Source organism: Pomacea canaliculata, linkage group LG2, assembly GCF_003073045.1.
Source record: "Pomacea canaliculata isolate SZHN2017 linkage group LG2, ASM307304v1, whole genome shotgun sequence".
Taxonomy (NCBI): domain Eukaryota; kingdom Metazoa; phylum Mollusca; class Gastropoda; order Architaenioglossa; family Ampullariidae; genus Pomacea; species Pomacea canaliculata.
This window is the reverse complement of record NC_037591.1, coordinates 17,169,340-17,188,066: the sequence shown is the minus strand read 5'-3', so window position 1 is coordinate 17,188,066 and position 18,727 is coordinate 17,169,340. Positions and strand designations below refer to the sequence as shown.

The window sequence follows — 18,727 nt, the reverse complement described above, 5'->3', positions numbered from 1 at the left end:
TCCTTCTCTGGAAGTTGCAATCTTTCTGTTTTCACAACAGTTTATCGGTGAATGACAATAATAGCTTACATCGCTTTGTATTAACCTGCTCCAAAGTCATTGGAACCGCTTACAGTGCTCTTCGGACTCCGTATAACAACCAGACAGTTCTGAAAGTGTCTGAAATCCTTCGTGATGACAAACATGTCCCGTTGGGAGAATTTCTCTTCCTCCCATCGAGCCACCGATCTGTTTACCTGCATGCAGGCCCAACAGACTGTCCTTTGTTGTTTCGGCCGTGCTACTTGTGGATGTTGCTGTGTGCGAATGAATGCAGCTGTATGGCCCATGAATGTATGAGTCTCTTTGGCCGATACGAATTTGTTGTGGTATTGTTTTGTGCTTTCCCGAGCTGCCCCGAAGCGCCATCTGGGATAAATATAAAGTGTTATTTATCGTTTATATATATGTACGTGTGTCTGTGTGTATGAATGTGTGTGCTTTGTCTACTCTGTTGTTTTACAGAGGAAACGAATGTTTCTCACAAAATACAGAGCCATGCTTGCCTGCCAGCTGTCATGTACACAAGTACACATGAACACATGACACTGACGTTGGTGTGACGGCGCTATTATGTCGTCATTCAAGTTTTGACGTCATCCGCAGTTTGTACACGTCACCAAGCTGATGCCGCCATGTTGATGTCTGCAGCTTGCTTTCCCACGTCTCTTGCCTGAAGGAGGATTTTCGTACATCTGAGTTTACAATAACTGTGAGAAAGTGAAAATAACGTTTGTTTGTTTACTCACTGAAGGAGTTGAGAATATTTTCAACACATAGGTTCAGCTGCACTTAAAGTTGCAAATAACTTATTCGATTGAACCCACCGGAGCGACCATGCGGGTAGAGGTTCAACCATCGGGTAGCCCTCAGCCTTCAGGAGCGGCAGGTGAAAGTCCCGTGACCGTTCGGCCGTCCAAGCAGCGCTGGTACATGCTGCTGGTCTGCTTTCTCTACTCAATGACGCAATCTTGTGTCTGGAACACCTTCGGTCCTATCTCGACGACCAGCAAGGAGGTGTTCGACTGGACGGATGCTAACATCTCGTTGCTCAGCGCTTGCGGACCCATTGCCTTCGTCTTAACCGGACCGGTCTTCTCGTGGATCATCGAAGAGAAGGGTGCCGTATGTTCTCCATCTTACAAACTGCTAGTTTCCACACACATTGATTGATTATTCTGTTAATTCAGTTTCATTTCTATGCATTTGGTTAGTCACCATCAGAGAGTTTAATGGAAGATAGGCAAGCAGGCTCACCCACACACAAAGACAATGAAAAGGGATGAAGGAGTGATCTAGCTTTTTAAAACAAAATTGTGTTCAATATGCGTGCTCTTGTGAGACAAAGATAGAGAGCGAGCGCGCATGTGTATGTCTGATAAAGAGAGAAAAAGAAAAGTGAATTTCACCCTTCTTAACAACCTATAATAAATTTATTCATAACTGTTATCTGCCCTGAATCTGCCTTTATGCGCTTCCACGTGTACCACACCTTGGTGTCCCACCTTCGACCGTCCTGGCGTGAACCATGTTGGTCATCTCCAGGTCTGAGGGTGGCCTACCTGATCAGCTCTACTAGCACTGCCATAGGAACGGCCTTCAGATGCATAACCTTCAAAAAACCCACTGTCACCTGGTAGGTCTACGACACATCAGCATTGTTATCGTGGTCTATTATTACATTTTCTTTGTTATGGCCATCAAAACAAATATAGTTCCCAAGGACTCGTCAATTCAGTGATTGCATGCTCCTATATTCGCATGCACGGATTGATAGAAAGACAAATGGACAGGCGATAAAGTAACTGAAGGTCCTCTTGCAACGCAACTGTCCGTGTCGGCAGGCTGATCACCATAGGTCACCTGCTGAATGGCCTCGGGGGTCCCATAGCACTGTGCGGCCCCTCCGCTGTGTCCGCTTTGTGGTTTCCGTCTGGTGAGCGCACCACTGCCTTGGCCATCGGTATTGTCGGAGCCTACACGGGCCTGGGTCTAGCTTTTATTATGGGTATGCCTTGTTCTTCTTGTTCTTCTTTCTGTTTGTGTTCTTTCTCATGTTCTTCTATTTCTTCATTTTCCTTGCCTTTCCATTAATTCGCATGTTACGTCATTTTATTTACAATTCTGCCTAAAGGTTTCTTATACGATTGGGGGATGCAGAAACAGGCTGACAAAGAAAGACCCTCAAAGATATCAACATATCCTCTCCGCTGTTGTTCAATGTCGTTCTGAAAGATTAGTTGTCAGCTGACATCCATCACAGACAAGAAGGACTTCAATCAAACTATAACCACTCTCACTTTAGCCACACACATATATGCTTACTCCAGTTTTGGTCTTCATTGGCAAAGGAAGCAAATGGGAATCAGTCTTGCCAGACGAAAGTTGGTATCACCGGTAATTTATTTTTACCGGTTTGGTTTTAGCTTCTGTAGGGTTTTTAAATTTGTGAAAGTAGTCACATAGAATATTTTTTGTCTCCTGCTCTGAGAAATAATAATCATTATGTTTTTAGCAATATAATGTTTTTTGTGCAGGTCCAAACGTCATCCCGGAACTGAGCAATAAGTCAAGGTTGTTGATCGTATGTCTTTTGACAGAGGTAGAGTAGGAAGGGACTGGGAGGGAATCAAGAGAATCTTGACACGAAACCTGTGATTGCTTGCGTGAGTGCGTTTCCGTTTGCGTTGATGCATTCGAGTGCGCGTTCGGCCGTGATAGTGCATACGTAGTGTGTGTGTGTTTGTGTGTGGACGAATGGATAATAAATTTCTCAACAAGAATATATGCATGTGTCTATGCCAATACCTCTATCTCTGAAGGGTGGAAGAGTACTTGAGTTTGTCTATGGTACGTTCGGCGGGACGATGCTCAGACGGTGTACACACCTGCGAATGAATGCATTTTCGAATGACCTATGATCTTATTCGAGCAATACTGAATTGTTGATGCTTTATATTATGTCTGTGTATTTTCTTTCTTTTTCACGCACTTTCGGACCCGGCAGTGAAGCAGATAATGGCGAAGGTCTGCATCGCATTTTCTGTTTTTAAAAAAACTTGCACGTTTATATGACTTTCATTAGGAAAAATCGTCTTTTCTTTGATACCTTACCTGTCCACCATAATTATGTAGTGGCTCTAGCGGTTTGGTGATGGGATTGGTGATGGTGGTGGCACTGCTGAGGACTTTTTTTTTTCTTTTTTTGATGGTAGTAGTGGGAGCATAACTTGCACGAAATGTGCGTTTCTCTGAATAACTACGTGAGTTTGGATTTCTGTGTAAAAGGGGTTGTGTTTTTGAGATAAATGTAAACAGAGTGCCTGTTACCTTCTGTCAGAAAGCACCTTACACAATCTCTAACAAATTTTTATGTCTCTTTGCTTTTGCTTGCTTGTTTACTTGGTTTTTTTTCTTGTCCTTATAAGGCTGTTGGGGTGTCTGATAACGAATTTCACTGCTCCTGACATAAGCCTTTCTTTTTTTTTTTTTTTACAGAATCATCCGAGGTGAAAAAGGCTAGAGATGCAATAGCAAACTACATGTACTTCGGTAATTGTAGACGATTGTTATATTATCATAGCTCTTCGGTCACTCTGTCAGTCAGACTGCTGGTTGTCTGTCACACCAAACGGTTTGACTATGCATTCGCTCACCATACACAACAAAACAGATCGTTTTTCTTTTGTGGGGTTTTACCCGCCAACGCGGCATCAATGTATTTTAACAAAAAGATTTTTTAAAGCAATGAACATCCCAAAATATCTTCAATCAACAGTCAAGTTAGCTTTTCCTAATAAAACACAATTTCACAAAATATCTTCAATTAATAGTCAAATGCTCTTCATCTCTAGTCATCAAGGTCTAAATTGTTCATCACAGTTTGTCATCGGTCTAGGTATCAGTCTTCTGTAACAGGCCGTTCAGTGGCTAGGATAGACCTTTCCCTCCATTTTTATCACTAAACATGGAAATATCTTTATTTTGCCCGGTTTTCCGTAGATCGTCGGAGTCTCTCGCCCGAAATAAAGGTCTAGCACTGGTTCAGGTGTTAGCGTTCTACCCACAAAACTCTCAGAGTTGACGCGACTTCCATCAGGTAGTGGTCTTACATTTTGGTTTGAGTGTGGGTTTGCGGGAAAGTCTGGTTTTCAAGCTAAATACAGTGTTCTGCAGTCTTTTTATGTCCAACACAACATATTCCTTCGTCTCTTAATGTCGGATATAGGATGTTCAGGAGTCCGATACAAATTGTTTTGCATTCTCTTTATATCCGACACAGAACGTGGTCTCTGGTTCATTACCTACCATTCCATATCATATTCATTGTTCTTCGAGCTATAGAAACTGTTTCAGATCAACACTTTTCAGTCCAGTTAAGATATAATATAAGATATAATAATAAGGTATATTAATGTCAAGAGACGTGCAGTACGAAGTAAAGTACGCTAGAGACCGTATCTCCAGCACCTGTGAAAGCGGTAGCCATTGTATTTTATTTTTCTTCAGAGGCAGGCTGGAGCGCTCTCATCTTTATCCTCATTGTGTTCCATTTCCCCTCAAAGCCTCGTCATCCTCCTTCCGCTTCAGCTGGCATCACGCGGGAGAATTACTGGGATGGAGTGAGAAAGCTGTCGAGGTAAGTTTCTTTCTCAATATCACGCTGCTGCAACGTTCCTCCGTTTCTTTCCAAACTCACATTAGCCCCGGGGCACTGGATGTAACCACGTCAACATAATCTTGCAAGGGAACGTTATAAACAACATTTACAGGTCACTCAAATTTCGCCACACGGCTCAGAAGTCCCCTCCCCTCTTTCCTCCACCCCACCCCCGCACCTCCAGAAAAACAAAAAAGACTTAACGAAGCATGAAAATTTCATCAAGAAGATATTTATTAACATACAAATTATTATTATCCCTCTGGCAGTTGCTGCTGCTGCTGCTCTCTTACTGTGCAGTGTGTTTGTGTCTGTATCTGTTATGGTAGCGTCACGTGACCATGTCGAGATGTGACCTAATCCTCTATGTCCGCCTGTTCCAGAAACAGTCAAGCTCTGCTGGTCGTCGCCGTCTGCTCCATGACGATGGGAGTGGTTAATGGGTTTGCTAGCCTGCTCAACGTCACTTTGGAGAAAGTGGACGTGTCACAGGTGCGTCCATGGCGTCTCTCGTTTCCTTGCTGTGCATAGAGGGTTATGGTGATCAAGAATAAAAATTGCAAAAGAAAATTCTTAAATGAATCTCAAAATTAAGCACTAGAAACATGGTCAGATTTCTTTCACAGTGTTATTGGTTGTGGTGATGGTGATGGTGATGGTGTACAAAAAAATCAGCACCAGCCATTAAGGTAGAAATAGGTTTCTCCTGCTTTCAAAAAGTTATATAACTGCTAACCATAACAAATCCGTAATTGAAGAACCATAAATCCAGTTATATATATATAATCATGAAACTGCATATTTTTTTTTTTTTTTTTGGGGGGGGGGAAGTTGGCTTGCCTTTTTATTTGCCTAACTGTGATTCTAACAGAAAGTTACATTGGCTTAAGCCAACATTTTCCTTCTCTTCTTCTTTATTTCAGACAACAGCAGGCTGGATCGGTTTTTATGCCATAGTGTCGGCGTGTTTTATGTCACTGACTGTGGCCAGGTGAGCATGGTAACCTCGAACAATGGCCTACTGACAGAATACAGAGAATTAATTCTCCTTTTGAAGGCAGGAGTTCCTTTCCTTGAAATGTAAAGGTTTTTTTTTTATTCCTGTAAATACGCTCGGAAATTGCTATCTATCGTTGTCCATTCGATATAAAAAAGTAGTGTTTTGGAGTATCGCGATCGTATTCTCTTCGTTTGTGCAGCGTAAACAACTTTTCTCACACCAAACAAAATTATTGATGCTGGTACGAGGCGGTGGAAGACCCACAGTTGACCCCACTGCTCACACGGTGATAAACGCCACTCTTCCTCTTATTTCAAAACACCAGTTTCTAACAGCATCTAGTAAACATATTGTGTAATGATCAGTGGCGTACCTGGGGTGGGGAGCAAAGAGGGCAACCCCACTCCAATCAAAAAACGATACTGAGGGAGTGTCATTCATTCATTCATCATGAAGTTTGCCCCCCATCTTAAAGCCGAGTATCTTCCTACCCCATTGCTGAAGCAATACACACACATAGAATGAGCAAGATAGGAAAGTAAAAAGACAAGAAAGGAAGAGTGTACCAAAAAAAAAAAAAAATCAGCATCGGGGAAAGAAGTGAAAGTCATTGGGACAAAGCTGAAGTGAGTGCAGTAGGGAATAATTACTACAAGATAACAGGTTTATTTATTGCAGATACGCAGATATGTTCACGCACTTCGTCAAAGAAGTTGCGTTCAGTCTCATCGCGGTGGCGCTACTGGCTTTTCTTATCTTAAAGCTTGCGTTCATGGGCGTCATTCCCAAGTCATTACGTGAGTTTGATAAGTTGCTCAGTTGCTATTTCTGATTCGGAAATCTGAGTATCCTATTCTTCATGACAGTTACTTAGACGAGTTATATCTTTCGCCAGCTTGTGTGTGGAAATGACATGCTTTTTATTATTTGTTGGCAGGAACATCTGTCTGACTTCTTAACAACTTTTTTTTTTAAAATCTATTGTTTCTGTTATAGAAAAAGTCTTACCAAAACGTATTTACTAAACATTGTGTATTGCATTTACCGAATATTGCTCAATTTGACCATGTTGTTCGTGTTTTCTGTAACAGCATTGTTTTATGCAACAATCATAATCGGAATTTCGTGCATAAATGCGTTAAATCCGATATTAATCAACTTGGCATGTGAGCTGGCATATCCGGTAGGAGAAGGTACAACGGCATTTTTGGTGAATCTATCAACAAATGTGCTTATCCTGATAGTCCTGCTAATAATGATGATTCCAAATATTGGTAAGCGGCCCAGCGTTTACTTGTTTTTCTTGTGCACTTTCAGACATAAGTTGCAGACGATTCTGTTTACAAGCTAAAAGCAGTAAAGACAAATCGTTAATAAGGATTTCAATTGCTCCATTTCTGTTTTATATATTTTATTCGCTGCCTTATGTCATATCTAAAGTGTGTATATGCTAGTCTTCCCTTTTTTTCAAGACGCAAGGGACGCATCACCTTTGCTTGCGACAAACATGAACTAATCAGCGCCATAATACAGGGGAGCGCATAAGAGGAAACAAAACGTTGAAACATTTGTTGTAAACCTTGCTCACTCCATAATACTTTCTAAAAGAGACAAAAATCTCGTTGAATGTAGTAATCATTTTAAGCCGTTACTCAATTAACATTCTCGAAAAATCCTCTGTAGACAGCGATCTTTATCTGATGCCATCTGACGTCATGTTTGTACATGTCAAGCCCTTGTATTTGCAGAAAACATGAAACAGATGATACATGAGTAAGAACATAACGGTTTGTTTGGCAGGCTCCACCTGGATCACCTGGGCCCTCGTGGCCATCCTGGCGGTGTCAGTACCAATTTTGATGCTCGTGAAGGTGACGTTCAACCGGCTGGCTGTCGACTTGCTTCACACAGTGACTTCAACAGTTTCAGAAAACTCTAAGGAGTGATAATGCCGCCAAAAGCCCTTGGCAAATTGTGTGAGAGAAAACCGGTGGACAGAGTATATATCTCATCGTTGCCTCGGCGTCAAAATATAGTCTCCTTCGGCGAAAAAACTGTGAAGAGACTTCCCATCTACGCTGTAACGTCAACATAAAGTTTATTTCTCCGATTCAGAGTGAAAGACACTGCTAATTCCGCACCTCCGCTATGATAGCTTTAGTGCATATGTTGCTCCTGAGGAAAACAGAGTGGCATTTAAAGTAGAAAAAAAAAACACCAAAGAAAGTAAGTGGCGTTCTGTGGAATATGAACTGGTTACAAAGTTTAATGGTGTACAACTGAAGCTGAGGCTTCGTCAAAACTGAAATTGTCCTCTACTGGGAAAACCAGGTGTTAGAGAAGTGTCGACATAAGGATGTATGGTATCCAGGCATGAGAATGAGATGTTGTTACAATCTTTTTTCCTATATTCGTAATTATTTTAATCTTTTACACTGACAATGTGTGTTTATGTGATGAAATCAAGATCACACCGCATTAACTTAAGATTCCACAAATTTTATTCTTTCACCACCAAAATGGGGCATTAAGAATATAAAAATTTACATGTGAACAAGAATTTCATGTCAAATACTGGATTTTGAGTCTGTTGTATTGGAAACCAGGCAGCGTTAAGTTTTAACATGAGAAGACTAGAATGTCAGCGACTGCAATTGGAGAAGGCAATAATTACCTCCCTTTATTCCAATGACGGTTTCAAAACTCATCTTGACAACCTTAGATACAAGCATCTGAAGGAAATGTCTTCCTTCCTGTCTGTAATCTCTAACATTCAAACTGTGAATGACATACTAGTATTCACCACTTAAAAGGACTAGTGTTAGGTTTACCCTCTGTGTAAAAAACAAAAACCATCACAATATCTAAAACGTAACACATAAACAATCTGAGAAAAGCCACAATATTACAAAGCAGTCGGGCATATATGTATGTGGGCGCACATAAAATTACCGCTAATTTCACAGGCAAAGTGATTCATTCTAAAGTGTTTGTATACTCAAAATGTATGCACATCCCATGCAACAAATCGTAGGGAGATAAAAGGGCTTTTCATTCATTTCATAGATTATATCAACTGATTATCGACACTTACAACCAGCTGTTGTCAAGGGTAGGTAAATCGATTATACTTATTGAAACAGCCATTTTTGTGTGACAGCTGCTGCAATTTGCTTGATGCCTTTTCATTGTTTGTCCTCCTTAAAGTTATGCATAATCTAGTTGTCACCCTACACAACAATCTACAACACATATACAAAAATCCAGAACTCCTTAGCATGCTCCACCAGTAAGCTCCCACCATGCACAACAACCCACATGTATAAAACACTAATCAACAAAAATGCGCGGCGAGATAATAACTTGATACCAAAAAAGTTATCAAAAATATTTTATTGATCGAGTAGAACATTTGGGATCTCACCACTGACAAATCACAACGTTGGTAGAAATCAATATCACATTCTCATCCACCAATGTATAACGAACTGGTTCTATTGTGAACGTGTTCTATTGCGTGGTAGGCCAATAGCAGCACGCCCCCTTTCCGAGAACACTTTACAGAAAATGAATAAATAGTACGGGGAAAAAATCGGGTTCTGGAATAGCTGCAAGGCCACAAGTCTTGTTCAGATCACTTACAACGAAAATCAAAAAGGAGGACTTCTCTGTTTGTACAGATAAAAAAAAACTTAAAATAGAAAGTTCCTCCTCGAAAGATCGCAGATCTCAAATATGCAAAAGTCCAGATGAAGTCAGGAGTCCTGTGGCGCAGGGACGACGACTTCGATGTTGATGGTGGCCATGTCCGGCAAGCGCTCGTCGACCTCCAGGCGGTTGTAACGCTCGCGCAGTGCCAGCAGCAGCGGCAGACAGCAAGCAACGGCTCCGATCTGAGTCCAGTTGGTCCACATGGTACCTGCATAATGTAGTGCCATAGCTCAGACATGGCACTGGACGTTTTGTGTCTTTGCGAGTGGATGGTGAGTGGATGGGAAGAGGTAATTCACATGAGTGCGTGAGGTATTGACTTCGTTGAACAACATATGTGTGTAGACAGGCATGTTTGAAACGTTATAACATGAAACGTGCTATCACATTATAAATCCTACTGGCAGTGATCTTGTGTTAGTCTGAGGTGACAAGGTCACCAACTGTATCTACTGTTGTTGGATGTATGTGCGTATATGTATATACTGTGTGAAAGAAAAATTATTCACTGTAATCAACGTGTACGTCCAAGGTGTCGTTGAGTTTATTCTTATTGCAGACGAGACATTCACAGAAAAGTTGTTGCAGTAAAACTAAACTTCATGTGGATGTCAATGTCCTTCGCATATTTGTCATGTACACACTTATTATTTGCTTAAACTCTCATATTGTGTGTATACCTATGTCGTGTACATACCTATATTCGGGATCATCAAGACCAGTAGAAAGATGATACCCGTAAAGTTATTCACCATCGTCAAGATGCCATTGGAAGTGGCCTCCCCTACTGGATAGGCTAGCTCACACGCCAACTCGTACAAGAAAGGAATGGCAGAGGTGATGGCCACGTAGCCGACGATGATGGTTGTGTAGAGCAGGACTTAGAGACACGGGAAAAAAAAAATAAAGGCAAGATGCGACGTGATTTGACCATTTTCTAACAGGTGTCACCTGTTTACAGGGCTGACCGTTGGGGTTTTGTCCCGGTACTGAAGTCGACGCTGTTGCGACTATTTTTCTTACCCTCCATGTTCATTCCCTTTAGTCTATTTTTTACGAGATAGTTTAACCCACTAGCAGCCCGGCTGTCGTGCAAAGCCTTGGCTGTGCAGATGATGTGTGTTGATCGAACCTCTTATTCTTCATTTCGCCCCCCATCCCACACACACCCTAAAGCATTCCCCAATCGTTATACACTTCTGTTGTTATCTACCGATCGACAGAAAACTAGGCTTGACAATTACCTGTAGAGGAAGGTATAACTTCGATGCAGGCCAGAGAGAAGATCAAATAGGCCACACAGCAAATAACGTAGAACACAAAGACGATCCATTTGTGGATGCGTTTGACCTTATCTGCAAATCTGCACAAAAAATACACGTGACAGCCACGTAGAACGTCACCACAACCCCTTGCACCAAATCACGTGCTGAATGGACGTTACCTCCAGTTACCTGCAGACAACATTTCAATCGACGATAACAGCTAAGGGGTCGCGATGGCTTTAAGCTAAGTCCAAATTCTTTGTCCAAATTCTGGGGCGATTTTTTTAAAATCAGATAATCCGTTGTCATTCGTCTGGACAAAATACAATTTTAAACTGTACACCACAGGTTTCTGGCTGTCTGATCGCACAAAGTACTCACCTAGCCACAGCAAGTGCCATGAAGATGCTACCACACACGGAGTAGAAGCCGATCCAGCCAGCTCTTTGCTGAAGAAAAACAAATTGTACAAAGCCACTGTCAGCAAGCTGATGTAATAGCTGTACTACAACTAGGAAACGTGCATTAAGAAGTTATCTGTGTAAAGAATGGTAACGGCCTCTGGATACTGAAATACAGTTATGACCAGTCTGGTAGCCATGACAACATACAGTATCCCACTGCTCACCTCCGTGATGCCAAACGGTTTCAGGATAACATCGAGCACAGTGATCCAGCAACTGTTGACACCAGTAGCTACGCCATATGCAGCAACAAGAATCCAGAAGTGAGGACGCCTGCAAGCCACCATCATCAATTATAATCTTCATCAATCATCATCATCATCATCATCATCATCATCATCATCATCATCATCATCATCATCATGTGTATTGTAAAATATTGCATGCACTCACGCTTTCAGCTGTTTGAGGCCGTCCACAAAATTCTCTCTTTGTAGTGCAGCCGACACACAGGGCGGTTGGGGCGGCTTCTTGGGGAAGTAGATCACCATAATTACAAACAGCCCTATAGACCAGGCTGCCTCTGTGAAACAAATCACCATCATTACACAGGGACCAGGGACCAGGCTGCCTCTGTGACATAGATCACCATGATTAATGTTCTAAGGACCAGCCTTCCTCAGTAAAATAGACGAGGGAATACAAAGGTAGCTGCAGTATTTCAAACCTCACCATACAAACACACATATATCTTACATGTTGAAACCTACGATCGTATGTTTTACTGTAAGCTTCGATTGGAGTATGTTCCAAAAGAACTCACCGATATACATTAGTAACTGGATAGCATGTCGTTCTTTCTCAATTCTGTTTTGGTCTTCTATATCTGAGGAAAAGCAAGAGTGAGAAACTCAGTATTGCACGTGCTGTTGGCATTTCATGTACAGGCAACACCTCAATGAACGACAACTCTCTTCCTTCACTCTCCATTTTCCCTCCAACTAGCAGCATGCATGTGTGGAAGAAACTTAAAAGCAACTGTTATTGGTTTGTTTGTTTGTTTGTTTGTTCTTTCTTGCGGTTGCCTTATTTCACGATGTATTCGCTTGTGGTTAGACAGATGAGAAAGTTTTATTCATTATCAATCACATGTGTACTTTAAATGCTCGGAACTTTTAGGGAGGGAAGCAAAACAAACTAAAAAATTAAAAAAAATCACTCACATAGTTCATCAGGAGAATACTGTTGGGTAAAATTATTGCTAAAAACTGCAGAGGATTGGTCTGTCCATGTTACACTGCTGACTGTAGTTCTGGAAATTAAAATAATAAAAACTGTGAAATGCCATGTCGCCATATGGCGCCTGACATTTAACGTGCCTACCAGCAGGGTAACTACAGCAAGTTAAACAAATATATCTGTGGAATTTATGCTTACATCGGCATAGCAACATGATGTAGCCATCTCACCTAAAATGTGTTTACAAACACTAGTAACTTGCTACTACAAATCACAACAGCGCCACTTTGCACAACTGAGACATTCTTTTAATCTTTTAACCTGGATTCAATCAAAGGGGAGCTTGACATGTTGGCGGGAGGAAGAGGAACTATCTGTGGGCCTGGAAAAAAAAAGAAACAAAAAGAAAAGGTTATTTCCTCAAGTAGGTACCAACAATCTCTGCATACAACCAGCTCAAAATATATAAAATGATACAGAATTTAGATGTTAAAATCTTGATGATACAGATATGACTATGTACGACGATTAGCTTGTTTGAAAATGTAGCCACACTTAACACTGTCCTACAATTTGTACAAGTTTCTTGTCCATGCAACATTGGAACAAATGTGCAAAAGTGTCTTGTCACACGTAACATTGATTCCAACAATTTGTACAAGTGTCCTCAGATATTAAGCTTTCTCGTTTAGTTTGGGTGTCAACACACACAAAAGTATCCATTCTAGCTTTTTACTTATGTATGTGTTGAACACATACACAAACATTCACACATGATCCATTAATACAAAACTCTCTATATATATATACAATGTACCTAATAAGAAAGATACGCCATTTCCTAATCCAGACATGATGGCACCTATGGCTGTGGCAGTCGTACGCTCGTGAGTGGGAAACCATACGGCAGAAAGCACCGCCGGCCCCGCCATGGTGACAGGCCCTCCCAGGCCGTTGAGGATGGATCCCAGATGCATCGTCCTGAAACAAAGCCACCAGCCGCCGAGGGTCACAAACAAGGTTTCACGCAGTGCTCCTCCATCTCTATTACACAACATTAGCACGACCTCACGCGACCTTTGTATGGACTACATCATCATAACTGTTTCACAAAACGTCGCAGTTTCCATGTGACAATAGGAAACATCAACGCCTTACTTGCGCACGCCTGGTGTAACTTTAGCTCATGTTTTTCCCATGTTCCCATGTTTTTCTTGGCAGCCATGCAGGCCAATGAAACAAATTAGTCAGTACCAAAAGCTGCTGCCTTTCCGTTTCTATTCAGTAAATGGTTGAACACTTCCGCATCCTTTAATCCAAAATCTTCATGTTTGTGTACACACAAAAAATTCGAGAGTGGTGTTATGTAGTTCTGTTCCAATAGTCAGCGTAATGTTACCCGCCTGACCTGTCGAAGATCATTAACTGTGTCCGTTATCGAAACTTGTAAGCTCTCCCACACCTTTATTTTCACTGCTGTCTCTGGCAGCTTGTCCGTGTAGCTAACCATATTTCCATCTTAACTCAGGAACACATTAACCTGTACCGTGCTCCTGTACTGAATGACCTATCGCCATCAGCACGTGCCACGTGGCATCCTCCAACAGCTTACCAGGTGACGGTAGGGGGCTCCACGCTGATGCATCTCACTGATGCTCCCAGCGCCACCAGAAACATGGAGGACACGCATGCCGCCCGCAAACCTGCAGGACAGAGGGATGCAATTCCATCAACAAGACCGACCCCTAGAACTGAGACATCCTCAGTTAATGAGTGTTTAATATGTACAAGCAGCGCCACCGACCTGCTGTCACTCAGTATTTAGTCACATACTGTCAGTATTTTCTCTGGCTAAGAACCAAAAGGAGCTAGCTATACCCACATTTTCTGCAAAATATTACAAAATTGCAAAAGGAGGTCAGCTTAACATAGTAAACAGATGTCACTTGAAACTTAAGAAACTGTTGATGGGAGATCTGCTTTAAAACTAAGTTTGCAAATTAAACATGAGAAGGGACGTCCGGGACTTGACTCCACCAAAAGTAAATAAAGCGCCAACGAATTTTTCCTTGAAGATGTGATTGAAAATCAGCCTACCCTCTCCTTTATAAATGCATGCACAGCGCATTTTATTTGTCCCAATTCCTACAGTCAAGACAATTATACAATCTAAGCCAATCACAGACCCAGGTATTGAAAACGTCTGTGGCAACAGAGGGCATTCTCCTACCTTGCCTGCATGCTATTATTCAGAATAGAAGATTCAATAAAAGCCGGTGGACACATATAAACACTGTTTCTCCAGTACTGACCTTTCACGTCCATCATCCAGGAGAAGACGAAGCAGGCAATGACATAGCAGATCTGCCCCCAGTTGTTGAGCAGTGCAATGGTCCCATCGTTCCAGCCGAAGGCGTGCTCACTGGTGGCGGCGATGGACCCAAAGGTGGACCACACGGCCGTCTGAGTGGCATTAAACAGGCAGAACATGACCAGCACGTACCAACGCCTGGTGTACACCGTCAGGCCAGCCTCCGAGACTTTCTCGGCTCCGTCATCTGAAGGCGGTCCCTCCAGTTTCTTAAACACCACCTTGCCGTTCTTGCAGGTGGCAGCGTGGAGGAGAGGTTTTGCCGCCGAGATGGTGGAGTACAGTTTCCTGCTGACCGATGAACTGCTGCCGTCACTGTCTGTGTCTTCATCCTCCGCCAACAGCAGCGGCTGCCGGACCTCATCCATCATCACCACTTCCCACCGCTACTTTCCTCCCGCACGCGCAGCCTGGCGCTGCGGCATGGACTACGTCACGCCAGCCGTTTCCGCTGCGCTGTTCGCCCTCAACACCTAAAATGAATGGAGGAATTATGTACCGCTAAAGGCTGCAGTTAGACATGCATTTTTGTTTGATATAAAGACATGTTCACTTCAGTGCTGAGATATCAAAATGTATTTACTCTCAAGCGTACATGCGTGGCTTCTTCGTGGTTTTAGAGGTAGTATGTGTCACTGTATCAGTGGAAGTAGAATATGTAGTAGTAATAATATGATTAGTACTATAGTACTATAAAGAATGATATACTCGCATGTTCGTTCCATGCACACCCACCCACCCACCCACGCATCCCCCCCCACACACACACACACAAACATGAGTACAGCACAATGTGTCAGAGGAGGATGCCCATCCCTCTTCCCCGTTAAATACCGCCAGGTAATAAAACATTAGTAATTGCAGCCTCTGGCATAACTCAGCCTCCAAAGCCAAAGGCGACTCGCGTCATTCATTGGTTGGTCAATCTGACAAAGAAGCGTTCCGCTCTCCGGGAGTAAGACTTGATAAAAAGATTATGAATCAGAAGCACCTTAGTTAATTTGGTTTGCATATTTATAGCCTCGTGATTATGAGATACCGCACGTACACGTCAATCTGTATATGTGACAGAGACAGGGGCGGCAAAGTGGTCTTGGGGAAGGGGAAAAGAGAGAGATCGGCCCTGAGCTTTTGGTAAGATAATAATGACAAGCAGGGCACTGTATTCTGTACCAAGCTGTGTAGTCTTCGTGATTCTCATACAAACGCTGGTATCTGTTAATTAAGCAGTAAGCAGCATAATCCCTAGGATACGATTACATAAATCGCGCTGATCACGGCAGCACTAGGCGTATATTGCATACCGTGATGAAACGAAACACATCCCTGAAACATCTTCAGAAATGGTGCTCACTTAAAATAACTGAGCAGTCTCTCTGTACATCAACAGATTTTGAGTTACAACAAATTTTTTAAAATGCTAAAATTGTAACCCTAACCATCAGAAGACAACATTACTTTGTGGTTATACACTCACGCGGACGGTCTGACCAGATAAGAGAAATGTGAATTACCAAGACCACTGGCAAAGATAAAATGAAGAAAAATAACCGGAAAAAACTCACAAACAAAAGTATTTTATCAAATAAGCCTGTAGACTCAAGGAGGTGGTAAGACGTGTTTCAGGAATGAAACTTTAAGACCATCCTTAGTTCAAGATTAAACATCTAAACGCCAAGCCCTATTCGCTTAGGGAGATGAAGATAATGCATTCTGTTTGCCCTGCAAGTGCCCCCGACGGGCAGATCGCATTTTACAGTCTAGTCACATCTGTATGAAACAAGGATGAACAGCAACGAAATAAGCACACACATTACCTGTAAAACGTGTCCGACATTAAACAGCTCCACTAGCATGAGTGGAAAACATGCACAAGACACAAGGTACGATTACCCTTCAAGACCAGAGAAGGCATGCGCACTGTGTTACGAACACGACAGGTGTGACACCAGGGAGGGGAGGGAAGGGAGGCTGAGGGAAGGATGAGGACCTTTATCTTCCAAGTCAGTCTAGACGCAGCAAGATGTTGACCGAGTAAACAAGAACATAACCAGCAGACATACAATCAATGTTAGAAACACAAACATAACACCCCCGACACAATCACTAATTAACATCACTGATATCGCTATCGATATGTTATTGCTATCAATAGATACACAATCTTTATCCCACAACTAACAACTGTAATACAAAGACAGTTTTCAAACCGTGTAGGAGGAAACGTGGGCAAAAGCACGCAAATGTTAAAATGCTGTAGAAGAGAAAACAACAATTCCGATGAGCAGACTTCTAGACGGGTGAGAGCGTCTCAGGTTACTTCTTTCTTCTTTTTTTTTTTCCTTTTTTTTTACGAGTGACCGTGACCCAGCCAAACTGAACACACGCTGAAGTAGCAGACGTCTGGGCCTTGCGACGTGGCGAACTGTACACAGAGTGAGACACGCCAGACCTGGCATGCAAGAGGAAAGCTGGCATGTACCTTTTTCCTTCTTTCATGCAGTTGTTGTAGCCAACGAGTTTTAATAATCGTTCAAAAAAATATTCGGTCTGTAGCATGCTAAGACAAACGGACAGAAGTACTCCTAACGTACGCTATTTGATGGCTGCTGAGTGTGATGTTTACAAACAATTTCGCCTAATTGTCTGTGATACCTCACTCTAACCCAAGTGTATGAGTTCACTGCACATATGTAACCTATATGTTTACACTTATATTAACCTATCTTAGCGAACAACCAAAGTTTACGAAACAGAAAATGTGGCGGTAGGGGAATACTTACGATGCTGAGGCTAGTCCCACGGTGCGCCGTTTCCGGGTCGTCTGCCACCACTCCAAGAACTTTCCTAATATTTTGAAGTTTAAACTTCAGCAGTAATGTCAACAAGTTAATAACTGCCCTTGCAGTGTGCAGCACTTAGCCTTGTCGATCTCGGTGATACCGGAAGCATTTGGCTCGGCGACACCACACGCTGACTTGCCATGGGCGCTAGCGTGACATGTCAGGGGGTTGGTCCAATTTTATCAGCCAATCAGAAGGTCGTTTGTAAATTCAATGCGGTCTGCAAACGAAATATCTGTATACTTGTACACGTATATATTATAAATATATATATATACTAATACAAGTTCGTGCTTATACAATATCCGACAACAAAGTATTTCTGTAAAAAACGAGATAGTAAAGCTATTGATATGCTGTACACTTTAAAAAAAAAATAAAGTGCAGGTTATTTACATATATCTGATCAATAGGATTGTGTTTTGTTTTCATTATCTTACGGGAAGGAAAGAAAAAAAAGCTTTATATTTTTCTCTCTGCTTCGTTAATGGTATTGTCAGTAAACCCTGTATATGTATCCAAAAACAGGAGTACATCCGCCCCATCCTTCCACCCATATATGTCTTTCTCTACACTCGACGGATCATAATTAACGTGTACATATATATATACACACATTAAGATATGAAAGGTATATACTTACTATTTCAAAAATAAATCGAATTGTACTCGACACCTGTTGCAGATGTCAGAAAGGGAGATAAACCTACATATTTTTTCGAGAGAAAGAAATACTATAGGTGCATTCCTTGAGAGCTCTTCTTGCCCCCGCACGCACTCTTGACTGTTTGCGGTTTGTGTGTGTGCTGAGCACCAGCTGTGCGCATTCGCAGTGAGGGTTTTCCTCATGCAGTTGCTATTCCACTGAACCCGTGACCTCAACGCCAGCCGGTTAGAGCTGGACGAGACTGACGCGTGTCGCCGCGCGCTACACAGCTGGCAAAGCGATGACGACATCAACGTGTTGCTGTCAGGTTGTGGGCGGAGTGGTGGTTACGTCCCTGTATAACCCTCCAGAGGCTAAAGAGTTGCTCAAGTTTTATCCCACTTCATGAACTCTTCGCTTCAGTGTGTATGTGGTCGGCCGGGGGCGGAAGGGGACGGCGGTCGTGTCCATACTGCGATCGGAAGCAGCCGGGGGCGCTCAGGCTGTTTTCAGTTCGATACCTGTGTGGCGCAGCGTGCTTGCATGGTT

At 42.4% G+C, this 18,727-nt stretch overlaps 2 protein-coding genes across 3 annotated transcripts; one reads left to right on the top strand and one right to left on the bottom strand.

Annotated features, from left to right (window-relative positions):
* Nucleotides 1–672: 672 nt before the first annotated feature.
* Nucleotides 673–8,039, top strand: LOC112557119 (disrupted in renal carcinoma protein 2 homolog). The gene is made up of 12 exons (XM_025226767.1): nt 673–1,159; nt 1,585–1,675; nt 1,884–2,047; nt 2,577–2,613; nt 3,047–3,066; nt 3,538–3,591; nt 4,549–4,678; nt 5,083–5,191; nt 5,623–5,690; nt 6,378–6,496; nt 6,791–6,973; nt 7,500–8,039. Exons 1-12 carry the CDS (start codon nt 877–879, stop codon nt 7,643–7,645), a joined length of 1,404 nt encoding a protein of 467 aa, XP_025082552.1. The 5' UTR covers nt 673–876; the 3' UTR covers nt 7,646–8,039.
* A 145-nt stretch (nt 8,040–8,184) lies between these two features.
* Nucleotides 8,185–18,466, bottom strand: LOC112557118 (disrupted in renal carcinoma protein 2 homolog). Of its 2 annotated transcripts, XM_025226765.1 has the most exons (14): nt 18,176–18,466; nt 17,473–17,752; nt 14,631–15,162; nt 13,931–14,021; nt 13,136–13,299; nt 12,640–12,700; nt 12,303–12,391; nt 11,903–11,965; nt 11,533–11,662; nt 11,304–11,412; nt 11,057–11,124; nt 10,655–10,773; nt 10,108–10,290; nt 8,185–9,618 (listed from the first exon to the last, which is right to left on the bottom strand). In XM_025226765.1, the coding sequence occupies exons 3-14, from the start codon at nt 15,058–15,060 to the stop codon at nt 9,455–9,457; spliced, it is 1,671 nt and encodes a 556-aa protein (XP_025082550.1). In that variant the 5' UTR covers nt 15,061–15,162; nt 17,473–17,752; nt 18,176–18,466; the 3' UTR covers nt 8,185–9,454. The 2 variants fall into 2 exon arrangements, with proteins under 2 accessions (XP_025082550.1, XP_025082551.1); XM_025226766.1 differs by lacking the exons at nt 17,473–17,752; nt 18,176–18,466 and adding an exon at nt 16,507–16,606.
* Between the last annotated feature and the right edge of the window lie 261 nt (nt 18,467–18,727).

Coding starts and splice junctions, on each gene's coding strand:
- LOC112557118 (XM_025226765.1), bottom strand. CDS start 15,060: ATGATGGATGAGGTCCGGCAGCCGCTGCTGTTGGCGGAGGATGAAGAC. Junction 13,300..13,930: donor GAGCCCCCTACCGTCACCTG/GTAAGCTGTTGG, acceptor GCTTTGTTTCAG/GACGATGCATCTGGGATCCA. Junction 9,619..10,107: donor CTTGATGATCCCGAATATAG/GTATGTACACGA, acceptor TACATTATGCAG/GTACCATGTGGACCAACTGG.
- LOC112557119 (XM_025226767.1), top strand. CDS start 877: ATGCGGGTAGAGGTTCAACCATCGGGTAGCCCTCAGCCTTCAGGAGCG. Junction 2,614..3,046: donor GAACTGAGCAATAAGTCAAG/GTTGTTGATCGT, acceptor CGGACCCGGCAG/TGAAGCAGATAATGGCGAAG. Junction 4,679..5,082: donor GGAGTGAGAAAGCTGTCGAG/GTAAGTTTCTTT, acceptor CGCCTGTTCCAG/AAACAGTCAAGCTCTGCTGG.